This window comes from Filicampus tigris, chromosome 1 (genome assembly GCF_054856515.1).
Source record: "Filicampus tigris isolate MCC_2025a chromosome 1, RoL_Ftig_1.0, whole genome shotgun sequence".
NCBI lineage: Eukaryota > Metazoa > Chordata > Actinopteri > Syngnathiformes > Syngnathidae > Filicampus > Filicampus tigris.
Genome location: NC_141217.1, coordinates 30,866,821 through 30,887,140, shown reverse-complemented (window position 1 = coordinate 30,887,140; position 20,320 = coordinate 30,866,821). Strand labels below are relative to the sequence as shown.

The 20,320-nt window shown below is 40.4% G+C and overlaps 1 protein-coding gene across 6 annotated transcripts in view; it reads left to right on the top strand.

Annotated features, from left to right (window-relative positions):
* magixb (MAGI family member, X-linked b) overlaps positions 1 to 20,320 on the top strand; it is a 68,339-nt gene that overhangs the window by 13,423 nt on the left and 34,596 nt on the right. For 5 of the 6 annotated variants that reach the window (XM_086031724.1, XM_086031709.1, XM_086031717.1 and 2 more), the window contains exons 2-4: positions 2,360 to 2,649; positions 8,801 to 8,917; positions 18,117 to 18,236. In XM_086031724.1, the coding sequence (XP_085887850.1) occupies positions 2,360 to 2,649; positions 8,801 to 8,917; positions 18,117 to 18,236 (527 nt within the window). Of the gene's footprint in view, positions 1 to 1,326; positions 1,382 to 2,359; positions 2,650 to 8,800; positions 8,918 to 18,116; positions 18,237 to 20,320 lie in introns of those variants that run through there. The other variant, XM_086031730.1, reaches the window with a different exon arrangement.

Here is a 20,320-nt window from a genome sequence, read left to right as displayed (position 1 = left end):
ACGGATGACGATGACTGCATTTCATCTCTGGTGTTTCGCATGTAGTTCGCATGGGGCAAGTGAAATGACTTGGTCACTACAAAACATTCCACTTCTTTGCCTTCAAAAAGTCTTTGGTAGCTTTCACAGTATGCTTCGGGTCATTGCCCATCTGCATAAGTGCCATCCATTGAGTTCTGTAGCATTTGGCTGAATATGAGCAGACTGTGACCCAAATAATTTTTTGGGGGAAAATTGCAAACTCTCCCTTTAACTTTTATGTGCAATACATTTTAATTGAATTATTATTCAAGTTCAGTTTTTTGTTTTCCTATAGTCAATCGCCGAATGTTCAAGCGGTGCAGAATGTACAGTATAATAATAATAATGTTTTTTTAGGAATGAAATCTACCCCGTTTTTGCCGAATACTCAAGCCTACTGTAATTTAATGTTGGTCATGATATTTTTAGGGGGTACTTGGTGTAAAAGGTTTGGGAACCGCTGGCCTAGTGTGAGTATGTCCAGAAAATCAACTTGTGCGTCCGCTTTTTGGACGACCGGCATTATTTGCCAAGCTTGGACTCATGTTGCCTTGGCCAAGGTCAAACAGTGGCTTCCTGCACCAAGCCCAGGCTGAGTGGCGCCTCCGCATAACCATGTGACCTCTGCACTTGTCTTTTTCCTCTCCTCTCGTGTTACTCCTGCCAGAGAGACCATCCCTCCGTCTTTCACACCGCTCCTTCTCATTTTCATCACTTCCTCCAAACCCAAACAGCCAACACTCCTGCCCATCAAGAAGAAAAGATAAGACGCACGGTGCCCTTCTCTTGCTGGTTATTGGCACTCCGTTCAGCTGTCGGGGTGCCGCCGCTCAGGCTTATCTGGCCCTAAAGCGCTGGCCTTGTTATCCCTTTCATAGGCGAGGGTCATCGTCGTCTCACATTTCCCTAAGAGGATTGGAATGTGGTGATTAAGTGATGCATAATAGCTAATCTTCTGGCTAAGACAGAGGTTCTGTTGTGTGAATAAGAGCTGCAAAGTTTGTTTGAATACAAATGCATTGCCATTTTATTGTAATGTAATTATACACTTCATCAAGGTGATTGGAGTTAACATGGCGCAGATATTTTGGACCCCACAATGCCTTTGCTGCCCATGTCAAAAAACTGTTGTATGTGATTTGCCATGTCCATGCCGTCAGGCTAACATGCAGTATTTAAAGGGGATAAAAGGATGATTGAAATCAGTTGTGACCACTCCCACAGTGTTGAGGCCCTCCCTCTGGTAGATATGCCAACCTGCGCTTTTCTGCAAAATTACTAACTTCGGGTCCAACCTGCCTCTGATTTCCACCACGCACCGTGCAGGATGTACACCAGTCATGAAAATACAACCACAAGGGTAAGTTTGGTAGCTAAAAAGATGGGGAAAATAATCAGCAGCTGAGTTTTTTCTGGGATAAATTATTTGGATTGAATTTTGCATGCAAGTTGCTGGTAAATAATTTAGCTGAATTTGAATTGATCCAGGATGCTTATTTTCCCAACCGTTGTGTTGAACTAACTATTCCTGCTGCCAGCTTCATATCGAATTACAAAGTTCACCTCATTTTTCCTTGAAGAAGATTTCCCAACTGTCTCTTTGGTCAATTCCATGATTTATTGTCGACATGGTGTCATACAAATGTGTGTCAAGGTGATGCAGAAATATCGTTTGCTCTTGCTGTCACATCATTGTTGCCTCAAAGAAATCGGCTCAGTAACGTCTTCTGAGGTTTTTTTTTTCCTCTCACCTTTGTGATGAAGAAAAACAAGAAAAACACGGTTTGCAACAACAAAAGAATCTCACACTGTCTATCACTGTGGTGGAGACCTTTTCAGTCAGCTTTTTCCCATGTGTGCGCCTACGTTCTGTATGTTTATATGACAACACGATGTGGACCTGGAGCGAGCATGAGGGAATGTTTTGGTGTGGTGAACAGCCATTCGCTGTGCTGTTTGTGTTCAAACATACGGACGCAACGCAGTTCCCACACTCCATGTTGTCAAGGAATGAGAAATAAAATAAGCCCGTCAGAGCCCTAGTGCATTATAATCATAAAATAAGCGCACATGCTAACTCACACTCACTGGTGGGAATATAATGTGACTTCTGACTGCATGGTCATCCAACGACAACAATTTGTGCTAGATGCCCAAATGCATCACATATATATAATATATATATATATATATATATATATATATATATAAACAATATATTTTCCACTGATGGAATCCTCTCGCCGGAATTCACAGTTTCTTTAGATTTGTGATGCAATTTACACTTACATGTTGCATACTTTATAATGACATAAGTTGTGCTTCCTCTTCCTCGCAGCTCGTTTGTCATGTCTAAATCGGCTGTGAAGAAACAGCACTGGCGTTCCAGGATGCAGGATACCTTCGTCCCCTTGATTGGCTCGTCGGGGGAGCTCGGCGTAGCCGTCGGAGGAGGGGCAGATTACGGAGAGTTTCCTTTTGTCACGGCCGCCCCGGGGGACGGAATCACTGTGGGCGACATCATCCTGGAGATTGGTGGAACGCCTGTACTGGGAATGACACTTGGAGACGTACGCGGGGTCCTCAATTCCTGCCCGCATCCTGTGCGCATCAAAACTGTGTCGCCAGGTATGACTTGACAAACAGTCTGCTATCAGCGAGCAATCGACAATCGAACTTTTCACCGTTACGTCACAAGTACTTCCGGCTGGCAGAGGCCACTTGTAAACGAATGCTTCCATGTCATTTGACCAGGGCAGACTGATTGAGAAAATAGAATGAACTGCTTCAGTCATGATGTTAGCCATCTTTTCCGGACTTCAGTAGTCTGAATGTGTAAAATTTCAGTTGTAAAGAGGATTGGTGCATAAGGTAAATTGCTTACGCTTCTCATAATTTACATTTCAAAAGGTAAGTTGGTACAAAAACAGAGGATGGAAATTGAGTTATTCAGAAAGTTAACGATTGTTAAGGGACTGGCTAATAACTGACTTTTCTGTAGTGATATGAAAATTAAAATCTTTTTTTCCCCAGTAAGACAAATGTGACCAGAAATAACAGGAACAAAACTGTGTTTATATTTTGTCAATATGTTAAGAATTAAGGAAGTTAGGACATTTTAAAGGCTTCAAAAAGCGGACAAAAATGTCTGTAACTTTCTCGATTGTTACAACAGAAAAGCCTGTGGCTGAGTGTCTGTGTGAAGCAGTGTGCGGCTGTTTAGGGACATGTAAGAAAAAAGAGAATCATTTTGAGTCGAAATAAGCATAGCGAACGACTACGTATGCCATAAAAGCCATTTCTGCTGTGCAACCCCCATCTGCCTGCTTGTTTGGCTACCAGAAATTCCCGCATATTGCTAGCAACCGACATCTAGCTTATACCGGTGGACAGCTTCCCCCATTCAAGGTTAGGCAACACACATTTTACTGTAGTGTAGAATTTTCTTCCGTGTACAATTTTCTTCCACTGTGTTGATGCCACTTCGTCTGCATGTCCCCAAATACCTCAATATTATGAGATGCGGTCGATATAAATGTTGCAGCTAGCTTTCAACTACAACAGCTTTCAGGTGGTCAAAGATCAGTTATCCTGCCGTTCGTGCAATAAAACAGAAATACTGATGAAAAATATCAAATTGAAAACGAGGTCACAGAGGAGGTTCCACTGTACATCATATCTAAAAGTAGACACAAAAATCGAATTTTTAACAAGGTAGAGCTAATTTTTATGAGAGGAGTGCAAAACACACCTCACCAAAAATGGCGGAATTGAGTCCGTTGTCACGTCCCTACTTTTCTGTTGCTTGGATTAATGGCACCGGTGTGCCTTTTTAATGTTGAAATGGAATGGATGGCATACTGATGATATTGTAACGTCCGGGGTTAAGGGCTTCCGAGGATCTAAAGAACAATAACGTGAACTTTGAAACTGTTTGGGAGCGCTGCCCGTTTATTGCTTTCGCTAAGCTCATGCACAGTACAACACTGTCTTTTTCTGTCGCCAGCCTGTGATGTCACCACCAAATAGGCACAACAAACAGAGACCAGAGCAATTGAACCACTCCTACTCCTACAACATGTAGCTATCAGGCTAGCCATTATGTTTTTGCTAAATTACTCAAAGACAACCCTATCAAACATTATATAGACACATGTGAGAAAATGCCTTCCAAAAACTGGATGATGAACGCTTGCTTTGCAGTTGGTACTTTTAGAAGCGGCTACTAAATTACACAATCTTCTCCGTACAACTGTTTGCGACATCCGTTCCATTTATCCCTCTCAGTCACAGGTTCCACTGGATTCATTTCTTTCTCTTTCATTTTTCAAAATATATTTATTCATTTTTTTATTAATAAGGAAATCGAAAACTACCTACCCGACAGTCAATTTTAGTGCAAGAGTCTTCCGACAGGTTTCCAAAGGACATTGGTAGTCCGCACCCCCAACCGTGCCCAAAATGCCCCTGATGCCAATCAGTTTCCAGTGGACATTTGTCATCCACACCCCCGCCCTCTTCTTGTGACAATCTTTAGGCAAGAGGCAAGATACATACCTGAATGCTCACCAGCCAATTGCAGTCCTTGAGCTACAAGCAAGATGATGATCAAATCCCCCACCACAAAAATTGAGAAAAGATGGACAAAAGTGCCTGAGGAGTGTGCGGATTTTAATTCTCTCTGTGCTTTATTAACTTCCTGCTTTAACTGTTTTGCTCCCTTGCACGTTTCATTAGACTTCACCCAAACAATCCATCACTCCAGTGTCCAATCCGTCCCCCCTCCCCGACCCCAAACCAAATCCGCCGCCTGTAGCATTACGATGTTGATCCACACTCATCAATTAGTGCATTAGTGCGGCTGTGTCAAGGCGATCGGCGCGCAGATACGAGGTCACGACTGAATACCCCGTGACAGGGCTGACGTGCCATATAGCTGTCCATCAGTGGCGAGGGACCTTGACGATAACAACGCGGGGCACGGCTAACGGATGCCTCTCTCGCTTCGGAGTGGAGTAATATGTCAGCGGAGTGTCACCTGACCGCATCTCCCCCTTGGCCTTGCCGCCTTGATTGATAGCTGATTTGGCCACGGGCGCATCCATGATCATTTCGTAAGCCTGCCCGTCCATCCACTGCCAGAGTGACTGAGTGTAGCATTGACAGTGATGAACGAGCCGACGTGCCAGGTTTCTGTACGACACCGCCTCCTTCCTCTAACTACCAGGTCAACTCACTCTAGTCTGGAAATAGTAGGCACCATTATGAGTCACATTTGAACTCAACACAAATCAAATTCAATTCTACAACATTTAAACAGCAACCACGATAGTACCAAAGTGTACATAAAACATAAAAGACAATAATATAAATAACAATAATACAATGGCCAGGTATCGGTATCGAGCCAATAACAGCCTGATTTTCAAGTACTCTGTACTCGCGATGGCAGCCGATACTGGCTGACTGACTTGAGTAGTCACACTGGTATTGGTTCTTAATAAAGTGGTATTATACATCCCTAATAAATAACGTTTCCTATGACCTTTATGAGGGGACCGACATAAAAAATATTGATGGCCGGGATGCTGACATTGTAATCTCGCCATCACAGCGTGCATGATGTCACTCGCGTTTGCTACAAGCCAAGTTTGAAAGTGAACAAGCAACTGTAGTTTTTTAACAGCTGATAGTTCTTCCACTGGCAAGTCACATACACGCAATCAGAAAGACAGTTTTAAATTCTTCCCTACGATTTAGTCGTCATTTTCGCTTTACTTCATTTTATTGCCGGTTGTCATCTTTCTTCATACCTCCTCCGGGAGGCATTCCTCGCCAGGTGGATGTCGGTCGGCCGGCTCCACGCTGGGTCGAAGCTCTTCGTGGTTCTAGCATTGTAGACAAACGGTGAAGATGAATATCGCAGATATTCTCTGCTCAATAAAATACCTCGGCCAAAAGGCTGCGATAGTGCAAAGGGCTCACCATGACGAGAGAAAGTAACGGATCTGCTAATCAGGCTGCCGGTGAAGGCGCACACAACATGCGCCGATACGCTCCGCCAAAGAATGTCATTGCCAAAAATACTGAAAACAGTCCAAAAGGGCTAAAGTTTGTAACGCATTTTAGGTTCTTGAAATTTCACCCAAAAGTCAATTCTGCCTGATCTTTTTGTGAGTGGTGTACAACAAGTTCCTTATCATGGCAGCATAAAAAGCAAATCAATAATAGAGCTCTCTCATTCAGAACAATGGTTAAGCATACTACTTAACATCCTCAGCTTGCCTCCATCGGCCCCATTAAATAAAACTTATAAATATGCTTGTGGTAATCAAGCGGAGCAGTTAATAGCGAAACACCCGCAACTATTTGCTTGAGGCCGTTTCTCAATATGAAGAAAGCAGAGTACAATCTCGTGAACATGCGAAGTACGGTCTTCCTAAGAAGGCGAGTCACTTTGTAAATTGGAACGGCCGTGTACTTGTTAACTTCCCCTTGACTCTGTTACGTTTCCATGATAGCAGCACAAAATGCATCTTCGGATATTTCCCGAGCCAAGTCTTCACAAAAACCAACCGATGCATCCTGCTAGCTGACAAGAACAACATCCACGTATTCCGTGCGTTCTTGGTGTATTCGTACTTTCATTTGGAACGGTACTTGGGCTGCGACTGATGACATCTCACGAGATCACAAGGACTAAGAACGGACAAGTATGCTTATTGAGAAACAGCCTGAGTAAATCTAACGTAGGGGGAAATCAAAAAGGGTGCGCTGTAATTAAAAAAAAATTAGGAGCTAGGGAATTTGAATATATAACTAATGAAGTTTGGCTTCATTGGGTGCTGACTATGCAGAAGATTATTTTAGAGTACAGTAATAACTGATTTACTGCTGTAATGACCTGAGTACATAGCTGATCTTTTATAGATAGTATAAGTGCCATCCTTTAATGATATACCGGTCTTAACGCACATTTCATTATTTAAATAAGGGCTACAAGTGTTGACTGCAAAATAAATATATAGTGTTTGTTTGTGTTTTACACTGGTCAACACATTTTTAGTATGTTCTTTTTTTCTCAGAGATGCAAGTAAACTTTTCTAGACTACTTTTTTGTGCTGATTTGGAATCTGCCCTTGTTTTTTCTCTAGTACATGTTTTCACATTAATAATAATAATTATAATAATAACTAATTAGACTAATAATAATAATAATAATAAACTAATAATAACTACTACTAATAATTGGTATCGGCCTGGAAAACAACATTATTGGTCTATCGCTAATTTAGGGATGGTACAGTCCACTGGATCTGTATCGAGTCCGATCCAGGCGGCAAATGACTGGATTGGTGATGATGGACAACCTTGCCATAAAAGTGATAGCTATGTGGCTCAGGGAACAAAACACTGAAATTTAGGGTCCATGGCTAGGAAACGCCCCAGACCTTAATTCCATTGAGAACTTGTGGTCAATCCCAAGAGGCGGGTGGACAAACAAAAACTCACAAATTATGACTCCAAGTATTGATTCTGCAAGAATGGACTGCCATCAGTCAGGATGGCAGGTAATTGACAGCATGCCAGGGTGAATTACAGAGGTCTTGAAAAAGAAGAGTCAACACTGCAAATATTGACTCTTTGCATTAACTTAATGTAATTGTCAATCAAAACCTTTGACACTTATGAAATGCTTGTTATTATGTTTCATTTTATCGTAGCAACAAAATGATCTAAAAACACTGAAGCAGCAAACTTTGTGAAAAACAATATTTGTGTCATTCTCAAAACTTTCGGGCATGACTGTATGCATATATATATATGTATGTATGTGTGTCTATATATATATATGTATATGTGTCTATATATATATATATATATATATATATGTATATGTGTATATATATACGTATATGTGTATATGTATATGTATATGTCTATATATATATATGCATATATATATATATATACATATATATATATATATATACACAGTCATGCCCAAAAGTTTTGTGTGTGTATATATATATATATATATATATATATATATATATATATATATATATATATATATATATATATATATATATATATATATATATATATATATATATACAATGTATATATATATATATATATATATATATACAATGTATGCTGTATATACACGCACATGCAGATGACTTCTCAACTTCTAAATCTATAGCACCCTGACATTTCTTTTAATAGCCCAGTGAATTCCGTCTGCCACCACCGGGAGCAGACGGCGCAGCGCAGCCTGCAGGGCGAGCGTCGTTCGTCAGTGTGACTGACAGGCTCGGAGATGCGCTCGGTCCATCAATAACGCCGAGCGGCCTGTCAACAGAGCGTGTAAAGCGCTTGAGATGATATTAAGTGATCAGAGAGATGAAATCCAGGCCCAGGTGATTGGCTCTACCTCCCACGGTGAAAGCCTCAGTTGTGAAGTCTGCGGCAATTAACTTCAGGAGATTGTTTGGTATGCATGAGGGAGCCAGGGAAAATGCATGCGATTCTCAGGTGCAATGCGAGGTGGTAGAGAGCGAGATGGCAGTGTGTGAATATGCCAATGTAGGTACGAAAGGGCTAAATTAAGCAGAGCAAGCGTCGTTAAAAGCGTTGCCACGCAAACCAATTTACCCCTCATCCGTCGTCAGATTTGATGAGATGCATCGCATCACTCTGGCTGTCATTTGTATGTGTGATGCCTCCTCTCTTTTCCTTGACGCCGTGCTTGTTTTCTTTGCCCTTCCCTCAGGCGCCACATTGTGCAAGGATCTCAGGTTGTATCTGAGTAAGTGCTTCACACCCGGCTCGGTGGACTGTACACTTCAGCAGGTCATCCGAGAGAACCTTTACCTCCGAGCTGTACCTTGTAAGTCCCCCTCGATGCTCTTCATCTTGCCTTCGTTGTATGCGTATTTAGAGGTCCTATTTTCACTCGACTGTATCGCGGCTTTTACATTGAATCGATGCAATTCGCTTGTTGTAATCCTTGCAAAAATCAACGTAAATTTCAGCTTTTCTTCAACTCTAAATTTGATAATACATTTTCAGAAAATGAGTGTTTTCAAGAGATTGTGATTTTTCACAGTATTGAACTACTCAAAATATGTACCGGTACTGTATAGGCCCATCTCGGGGAACTTATATTTTTTTGAAGTCATTGTTTCATTGTGCTGAACGTTACAAGACTATTCAGTAGAGTATTTGCAAAAACGTTGTCACATGGCAATCAAACTAAAAGCATAATGGCATCAAATAAATTACAGTGGTTCAATAAAAGATAAATTGAAAATGAACAAATAACGTCCAAAAATATTTTGGGTAGCAGGACTGTGCCTAAATTTTATCCACCACAGTTGAGATATCAATAACCATGCAGAAAAATAAATGAGTTAACTTACTTTTGGCCTTTTCGTGGCCTGTAGAGGATCTGATTGATGTAAGTTCCTGTGGACCGTGTGACTTGTGGAATATGCCAATTTTCTCAGAGGTCTGTTGGAGTAACAGGAGTGACACAACTACAGTGTGAATTTAAAACTGAATTCTTGTTTTGTTTTGTTCAAAGAAAATAAATATTTATTAGATATAACATTTCTCAAGAATTTAAATGATCGTATTTCAAGGTCAAGTCTATTTTTAGGAAGTGGTGACAGGCAACAAAAGCTGTGTAGTGTTCAAGGTACCGGTAGTTTAAATTCATCTTTGCAATTGCATTCACAACATTTTTTGCAACATTAGTACCTTGTTGCAGGACACTGATGTATTATAATCCACAATCTCCACTTTGCTGCAGCGGTATTCGAATAGAATTTTTCTCCATACCATGGCATTATTGGTGGAACTTGTCGCTATGCGACTATATTGTAGCATCAGAGGGAGATGACGTTGGACTTTCCAGAATGTGGCAGTAGTAGTCGTTTGTGTATTTTTCCCAACCTGTTAACTTTTGTATTGTGTACTATTTAGTGACTCATTGTCTGATTTGACTGAAATTTGCAAGTAATTTGTTGGTTATTTCTTGCTCAAATAAAGAGTCTCTTCTTCAAGCAAGCTTGAGTGCCCCTCACAATTTCCAACTTATAAATTCCAAAACAATTCTATAAAATACATAACTAAGGTATGACAAAAGTCTAAAAGTGACAATCTCAAGAATGGAGTCTGCAGCAGGTTCAGCTCCTGGCGAAGACTGAAGATGGTCGTCTTGCGTTCCTCTTGTATCTTGTCTCCTTTGCCTCCATCCTGTGTGAGTGGAGGTCACATCTGCTCACATTTGTTGCTCTTTGTTACTGCAAACAATAGACCGTGTCCAAAGACAGATGTCCCGACCCCCTCTGTCTTTTATGAACCGATACAATCCTCCCCTTTCAATGGAATGATGTTCATTGATCAATAAAACTCTTGACTGTCCCTGACTTGTACCAATCAATCAATCCATCAATCAATCAATGTTCTCTTAATGCATCTGTAACCAAACACAGTAAGTGGATTGTATTTAGCATTAGCAAAATCAAATAGGAACAAAAAAAAAAAAACCTCCTACAATGCCTATACCCGCAGGCTTGTTCAGATCAATTAGTCACTTCACAACAAAACAGTAGACGTGACAGTGTTAGATAGATGCCAAAAACAGCATCGCTATTTGGAACATTTCCGTGGCAACATTTGTTTTTGTTTTTTTTTTTGCACCGCATTTATTCTCTCGCCATTTTAGTCATCTCCCATCACTCCAGGCTACTTTTTTCCCCTTCTTTTGGCGAACTGGCTGTAAAGCTTTGTACAAACTATCTCTCTGTAAGCCCCTTGAGAAAGAGGTTGCACATGCAGTGTAATTTGGATGCTCATAAATGAAATCATGTACAATGGCAGCCAAAGGCGGCTAGTTGTTGTACATCTGTTGCCATCCTAATCCCCTCTAATGTATGACGTCACTGGAAACGGCCGGGGGATATAACAGACGACTTGTCTCCCCCCCCTTTAGCTTGTCAGCTTGTATTTTTCTCCCATTTAGGTGGACAAGACTGACCCCTAAGTGTGCCAGAAGTCTTAACCTTTCTGTGGGAGCAAAGAGCGTTTTCTAATCCTCCCCGTTAGGACAGCAAGTAGGTCATGTGACGCAGTAGGCCGCCGATCATCTCCCCTAACGTACAGCAAACTCTCCCGCTACTCATGTGCGCACAGGCGCTTGACAATGTGGCGACGATATGGCGATATATCAGAATGCAGCCCCGGCTGACCCTGCCTCGCCTCCAAATGCTTTCCTTGAGTGACATCCAGGCAGGTTGAGCCCCCCCGAGTAGTGCGTAGGCCTAATCCTCGGATCTGTTGACATGACACTGTAAGATTCTGTTGTTGTCATGCCGATACGCGGCACGCACGCACGCTCTCCTGATCCCGGGACAGCTTTGGAACTGTCACACAAGCACTCGTAATGAAGTCACATTTTCTTGGATTCTCCTCGAGGGTGAGGCGGCTGGGCTTGATGTAGCAGGAACTTGATGCAGAGGATTCGTCACTGGCTCATTGTGGCCCCCTTCAGGACCTTTTTTAACTGTATGTTGATCCTCTTTTAGTAGACTTGTAGTTTTATTTAGACTCTCTAAGGGTAGCGTGGAGGACAAGGGGTTAGTAGGGGTGCACAATTACACTTTTTGTTGCAATTAACAAAGTAGGAATTAACGAAATTGAAGGCTGGCTCTTAATTGAGAGCTTAAATTTAGTGGGGGAAAATATATTTTAACTAAAAATTTAATGCAAGTAGAGTTGTACCTTGACATACAGTACTAGTGCCCCAACGTACGAGTTTGTCAAATTTCCGGCCATCACCTGGTTGATTTTAATTTAAATTTAATTTATTTTATTTTATTTTTTGTTCTAACCAAAAATTTGAGTTGCAAGTGAGCTGCTCATATTATTACATGTATTGCCATGGACGTTTATATTCGTCAACTGGAATCCTACGGAAGCCTATTGTTGGCCACACCAAAAAAAAAGTTCTGTATCACAGTATAATGTGATAAATTTCATGTTTTATCGTGATCATTTTATGGGATAAGTTATCACGTTAAAACGTAGTTACGTAGCTCGTGACTTTGATTTATACGACACAAAAAGGATTACGCCAGTGACATGAACTCTACGGAATTGATTTGTTTTGTTTTTACGAATGCGGAAGTCAAACCTTTCACATTACAAAGCGAAATGTATCACACTAAAAAGTAAAATTTATCAACTTAAAACCTGAAATGTCTCCCATTAAAATGGGGAGCTGTTCTTGCATGGGTTTTCTGTAGTTACTCCGTTTTTTTCCACATTCCAAAAGACATGTATGTATGTTCATTTATGACTTTAAATTACTGGTGTCCAAACTACAGTCAGGGGGTCATTTGCGACCCGACCACTGTTTTTCAGCGGCCTGCGGCATATATTAAAAACAGCATCTGACATGGCCTGCAATGCTATTTAAAAAGGGTGTGGGCATGTGAAAAATGTTGAAGTGAGTGATGGTGACTACCGCTACTACTATTAATAAAGCATTTCTAGACTTGCAAAGACACAAATAAAATTACAGCTAAAATAGTAATAGAATTTCTGTGGAGAATAATGATAATACAGTTTCAGAAACAAAACCGCTTTTCTCCACTTTCTGCTTCGTGTCAAGGTCCAATTTGTAAACATATCACATTAATGATCCTGAAGTTTGGTAATCTTACTGCAGCTCGCTCTTGGTTTGGTTCCGAATGAAGAGATGGGATTCAGCTGAGAAATATGAGGAATACGTTAGGACACCCCTGCTCTAAATTGTCCATCGTTGTGAATGTGAGTGTGAATGGTTGTTTGTTTATACAGTTTGTGTTCCCCACCAGCTCTCCCGTGACATTAATGAGCGGTCTCAAATGTGAAGAAATGGACAGAATGCTCACTAAACACTGTTATTCTCATAAGTTACTGGATGAAGCAAAGAAAAGGCTTGGGTAGTTATACAATCCTTCAAAGTATTTTGATCCTGTTTGTTTTTCTGAAAGTGTGCTTCTTGTACCTTTGTGCTATTTAAAGAGTATCTCGTTCCTTGAAGTCTTGTCATGAGACAGCGTGCTTTGATCCAGGAAATAGCGTTACAAAGCCTCTGTGCATAAAAATGGAAATGAATGACAGAATCAAGCGAATTCACGTTATGCTACAAATAAACTCCAGGGGAGATGGGCCTCGAAAAGCGTCTGTTGTGAACTGGCGTTATGTAAGGAAAATGTGCACTGGTGCCTTGACATATGAGTTAAATTAGCTTTCCCCATTGAAACGAATAGAAATATCATTAATGCCATTAAATGCTAGCTTAAAAAAAATAACAAAAAATGCTTGATGTTTTTTTTAATAAACAATCTAGCACTCAACGGTACAATATTATGTTATAAAAACATAATGACATAATTCAATAGAATATAAAGAATGACACAGTTTGTAGCGTAGCGTAATACAATGATGAAAGAGGGACTCGACAAACTGCAATCATACTAGTAGTTTTTCGCTGACGCTAAAGAATATACTGTATGCTTGTGAGTATTGTGATATTAGCTGGGTTTCCATTGCAGTTTTTGTGAGGGGTTGATGTCTATGCTCCGTTTCTGTCTCTCTTACTGGTGGTTGGTGACCCCTGGCTTAACGAGTTATAACACTGCAACTATAAATACTATCTGTTAGCCTGTCAATGGCATTTTCTATTATGTGTTAGCATTAAGCTAACAGGGACATTCTTTCGAAAAAGTTGTATGGTTGTTTTAAATACACAAGGTGTAATTCTCTTTGTTTTATGTTTAGTTTAACAATAAACTTCACCCGGTAATGACAATAAACAGCTTGAATTCGCTTTTTTGAAAAACTGTTTAAATCTGCTTATTGTGAAATGAGTTGGGTCGTGTGAAAAAAAAAAAAATCATTCGAATTACTGCTTGTATTGCAAACGGATCACTTGTAAGTTAGGGCACCGCTGCACTTTCCTTGACTTGACCGTTTGTGGCCTGATGTGCCTCTATGGACGTATGCAGACATGATTTTTTTGGGGGGGTCCACAGTACAACAGAATGCTTCTCGACAACCTCCTCTGCTGTCATTTTTCGTCTGCGACCTCAAAGCACCTTCCTCAACGTTTGCCTCCACAACTACGATTTGTACGTACGCCCTCGACCGATTCTGAAGCAAAGTCATCGTCGCGAGGCCCTGGGCGTCTCGCCTCGTCGCCATAAAAGACTTTTCTAATTACAGTCAGCGATAGGGATCATCATCATTTAGTTATTTTTGTATGTTGGCTCTGTCGCCATGATAGCGAGAAAGAGAGTCTGTGGCCTTTTCAACTGTGGCACTCGTCATTAGCGGTTTGTGTGCAATGATCTTGACGGACAGCTTTGTCTGCTGGTTGATACAGACTTTTGTGTAATTACCTCATCAATCTCTATCGCACTGCTGTCCCTGAGGATCGGCACGTAGCATCCACAGGGACAGTCAGGGGACAGAGAAGATGTCAATAATCCATCCTGAAAGCCTTCCCGCACTCCCCCCTCCGTCAGCACTGACATGCCATATATATCTCTTAGTAGGGAGCATAGATAATGAGTGTCAGACTTGTGCCATATCAGCTGGAGACGTTGTTTTTGTCCGGAGGGGAGGAGCGGAATTATTCACGTCAGATGTTGTCGTGGGGATTTTTTTATCGAATTTGAACCCTTATGTGCTATCCGGGTCAAATTTGACCCATTTTGAAACTTGACAGCAATAAAAATACAGGAAATGTCATTTTTCACACTGATTAAAAAAAACAAAACCATTGATTCAGGATTATTAATTCATTTATTAATGCAAGACAGTCTATTCATACATTTTAAAAAACAGATCTGTACAATTTACAAATGTACAAATTGTGAACTACAGTGTAGTTCAGAATTTTATAAAGTCAGTTAATTAATGAGAAACATACCATATGTGCATGAAAAGTGTAAGTGTTGATTTATTTGTTGTTTGGTGGGGGAACTAGCACATATGGGCGTTACCTCCAAACAGTAGAAAACAACCTTTCAAGCCAGAATGCATTCATTATATTTAATGCAACATTATAATTAGCTACAGTATCAGCAGGTGGATCAGGAAGAGTGTTAATAAGCCCGAGGGCAGGGGCAGATGGAGATCACCATCGTCTTGTGTTGCGCATTTCCTTCGACATCTTTCCTCCTCATCACTCCTGTTTTCAGACTTCTCCTTGAGTGGGACCTCTGTTACAGGCTAAAGTCAACGGTAAACAATATTACGGCGCCTCCCTGGAATAGGGAAAAAATGTGGCTACATGTTATACCTACTTTGCTGGCAGAAGTGAATAATTTGTATTTATACTTAAAGCGGGAGTTAACCTAAGCATATTTTTTTCAAGAATATGTTCCCAGAAGGCCCACAAACTGAAACACGGCATTCTGATTAATTTTGCGTTTGTGGAATATAAATTAAGCAGCAAAATGCCCTCATTTTTAGCCATCCCTGGGGCGGCCATTTTGTCTTCTATCGACTGAAAATGACATCACAACTGCTCAGGGCTCAAATGACGACCAATCACGGCTGACCTGATTTCATTGTCATTTTCAAAATGAGTATTTTCTGCACACATTATATCTATTTTGAAGACAAAAATTATGATTTTTTTTTTGGGGGGGGGCACAAGTTAGTATTTTGTGCTCACGTTATGCGTAATCTGTGGGCAAGTTGTGTCAGTGCTTCTACTTTTACAATTTTTTCGTTTGTTTTGTTTTGTTTTTTTATGTGTCTACACGTTTTGGGTTTTTTTCTCTGTAAAAGTCCTTGCAAATACACTTTTCAGTCAGCACTTGGAATTTACAGTATGTGCAACAGTTCTTGCTACCACGCAAAAATAGCTTCAGTAAGACTAGTCAGATAGATGATGATCACTAATGTTTGTGTGTCCAGTGCGCGTGTAAACCGAGCAGTCGGTGTGTGCGTGTGTGTCTGTGCATGTTGCCAAGTTCTTGCTTTCTGTATGACAAGCTGATGCCAGGACAGCGGCACATTAATCTTTTTTATTGGCTGCCTGGGTGTTGGGCTCCAACGTCAGATGCGTGCCCGTGGGAGAACGGGACAGGCTCAGGGTGATTTTGTCTTGGGAGAGGAATGACTCCGCTGGAGGTCAGATGAGGTGTATAGCAGGTGCAGCTGTAAATGAAAAGGATTTTTAAAAATTTTATTTTAAGCAGATTTGTCCGACTGCCAGATATAAAACGGCACTATAAACAGTTTGTTTTAGCACCTTACCTTAGGGATCTTGTAATGATGTGGTGCTGTTGTTTCCTTGCCCCGTTTCAGGCCAAGGTCAAGGAGAATCAATTGCGATGACAGATCATTGATCATCCAAACGCTCCATCTTTGCAATGGCAAATAGAAAGACTTTCAGAGTGCCTCATTAATATTTCATTCAATTCCGATCGATCTGGCAGAATCAAAAGGCCTTGCTAAATGAATTGCCTGCATCATTGGGAGCCTGAACAGCACAAAAGTTTTGTTTGTTGTGCTCTCCATCTCGGACTCGTGACAAGAAAAAAGTGCTGCTGCGATTTAAAAAAAAAAAAAAAAAAAAAAAAGGGGCTATTTTGACTGATTGATTGATTAGTTTTACTCACATTTGACTTGTTAAAACAATTAGTAAGTCAGGCAGACTGGACTTTGCGTTGGGAAAAGATTTCTTCATTAGAAATATTATGAAACCTTTCATCCCTCCTACACTCCATTTTCTAATTGTTCATGCATGTTAGCCTTTTATCTAACCTTTGTTTATCCAGGTAAGGAAATTGAGAACTGATTCTCATTTGCAATAACGACCTGGCAGCAAAGAACAGAGTGAAACAAACCACAATACATAGACAAAAACTATAGTGTGACATACAGTGGAGTGGAACCACATATTTGTGGTTCGGCATTGGAGAATCCACCTATTCGAAGATTATTTTTTCCACGGCATCCAATGGTTTGGGATGTTTCTTTTTCTTTTTTTTTTTTTTTTTTACACAATCCCCCACTTATTTGCTTTTTCTTTTCTTTTTTTACCCAATCTCTTGCTTATTCACTTTTTTTCTCTAGCTTTTTTTTCATGCCAGTTGTAATGAGCTTCAATACTTGGCAGATTTGTGGTTGTTATCATTCACTGTGGTTACATACTGCATTACGTTACATCATAGCACATGGTGAATAAAAGGTTAAAAACAGGTGCAGGAATTATGTACAGTATCCCTGACTAGGATGATATTCTGATGAATGAGGTGGATTTTATTATTTGTTGCAAGGTGTTCCAGGTGTTTGGATCAGAAAATTGGAAAGAAGATTGACCAAAAATAGTGCGGACTTGGGGAATGAAGAGGTTCATAAAACTGCATGAACAGAGATTGCGGGTGGTGGTATGCATGGTGAGCAGAGACCATAGGCTGGGGTCATGTCAATGAGTTTTTCATATATATATATATAAACATGGACTAGTGGATTTGTCTGTTTGAATGAGCAGAGGAGCAATTAACCAGGGAGTGCAGTTCACTATTACAGGGAGCACTGGTGACGAAGCAGATGCTATACAGTGTCTAGCTGTGGAGGAGAGTTTGTGAAGCTAATCTATATAGTACACCCCTGCATTTTAAAATTGTGATGATGGTGATTGTAACAAGAAACAATTTGACAGAATATGTTGATGAAGATTTCCTGTATTTCCATAGCGAGATTTATTTCAGTAGAGAGAGCCTAAACTGCGTTAACATTTAGGAGAAAAGAGTTGATGTGTGTTTCAAATGTAAGCGAAGGGTCAAGCCAGTCCAACCTTCATTGGTTACAAACATGGTCTTGGGACTATTTATAGCTTGCTGAATTGCTATTTAGCTTAAACACCGAGGTCGTGGCACTGCGATCATTTATGACCCCGGGATAAAAAGCGCACTGCCTTGATTAATTGGCATATCATCCACTTAAGAGCTTACAGTGTTTCCAGCCTCCTTGCTTCGATGTACAACTTCATATTTCATATTGTCTTCCTTTCCCAGGTACGACCAGACCGCCTCGAGTGGGAGAGATTTCTGGGACAGACTATAACTTTGTCTCCATTGAGGAGTTTTTTTCTCTGGAGGAGTCAGGAGCGCTGCTGGAGAGTGGCAAATTTAAAGGTAGACCGCAACCGCTTTATTACACAAAGGCGCGCATCATTAATCACGTCTCTAATTGCTTCACGTCAGCACTCAACAACGTAAACATTTAATTAATTTACAGCAATACGAGCACCACAGCGGCAACTAGTGGTTAGCGGCACATCTGCCTACCAATTTTGAGGTTTGAGGATTTGAATCTGGGCTCCGGCCTTCCTGTGTGGGGTTTTCATGTTCTTCCATGTTTACAAAAAAACAAAGACATGCATGTAATGAGCAGGCTTGGTGATTAAATGCTCCATCATGTCACTGAAACAAACTTGCTGGTTTGGTCTGTAACATGCAGTGTTAAGGAAAGGATGGGGGATGCTACACAACACACAGGCTGGTCTCTAATTGGCTACAGGCAATTGGCTATTGGCAACGTACGACCTGCGGGTGATTTTCTTTTGTGATCAGCAATGAAAGGCATAAGAAAGACATATGCCGATCACATACTTTTACACGGAAATTGGCCGATCATGATCGATTGGAGCATCACTACTAGCAATAATTTAAAAATCAATTTTCCAATCCAACACAACATAAAATAAAGTTCCGGATGAAAGTACATGCCTGGTAACTGTATACATCGAAATACATACAAGTTGTGGCAGTGTGTGGAAAAAAAACCCCATTAAACTTTAACTAGCACATATTGTAATTTGTCCGATTGGATTTGCCGTAGCGTGATGTCATCGGCCACTGGACAGCTTCGAGGCAGACGATTTGCATTTTGATTGCAAACAGCCAATCACAATGACTACTGTTTTACATACTGCAATTTATGGAACTAAATTTATTAAAATCATCTCTAAAAAGTAAAATGACTTATTTCTTCTAAATTTATTCACTGCCTTTTCTTCTAAATGTATTCGCTGCTTTTTTGAGTTTATTTTTTGCTTCTATTTTGAGTGTATGTTTTGCATTTTATTTGATGAAACCATGACTGATTGGTGTCACAAACAATAACTTCACAGCCATCATAAATACCGTATTGTCCATCGTGTTAAAACAAACAAATTGCTTCAAAGACAGTTTAAATGGGTTGTCCATTCACCTTTAATGCATAACGATCACAGAGTGATAAGAAACCCTGACTGCGATGATTCCTCATTTATTTGCTTCCCTTCTGTTTAAAATATGTGAATAAATTCGTGCTGCAGTCCCAAAGTGTGTAACGTGTTACCGAACTCAGTAACTGTAATAATATTCTGAAAAAATTGAGAGTAACTCGTTATGTTACTTGGTTACTGCCTAAATGTAATATGTGACTGTACCGCATCACCCCCAATGCAAATAACAATAGACAATATCCAAACAATGTATTTTTTTGTATATTTATGTATTTATATATATAGTTTAGCTTATTTAAATCGGGTGAGTGATTTTATCACTGTTCTGACAGATAGTAACAAGATGCCCGATCATTCGTCTTATTGTTGTGGTATAAGAGAGCCATTGCATTTAGTGCCCCTTGGTAGCTCAACCCGCAGACTCCCCGCGGGTTCCATCTTCGGTTCAGTTAAGTGTGCTGCGTCTGATTAAAACGGCCGCATGTATTAGCATCCATAATTTATGAGCGTTTAATGGGAGCAATAAACTACGCGCGCCTTACCTGCCACACATGTGAAATTGACAGACACATGGCTCGAGCTAAGCAGTCCACGCGAGCAGCTTTGTCCCACTTCATAAAAGGTCACCCAATGTGGAGATATTGTATTAAAAGGTGATTTTTTTGTTTAATTCAGAAACTGGGAGACATTGCTAGAACTCCGTGTACTAAACATAATTTGGTCTCATAGAATCTATTATGTAATGATTTACAGGTACAGTATACTACATGTTTTAAATGATCAATAACTTACCCCCGCTGGGATCCACTGTAGTCGCAGACTAACCACTTTTCACTCATTAGCTGTACTTACATTAGTGAGTTAGAACTACTACACAGTTGTTGTTTTTTTTTATGGTTCAATCACAGTACAATGGTACCTCGACTTACAAGTGGCCCAACTTAAAAGTATTTCAAAATATGAGCCGTTGATCAGACGTTTTTTTGTTGT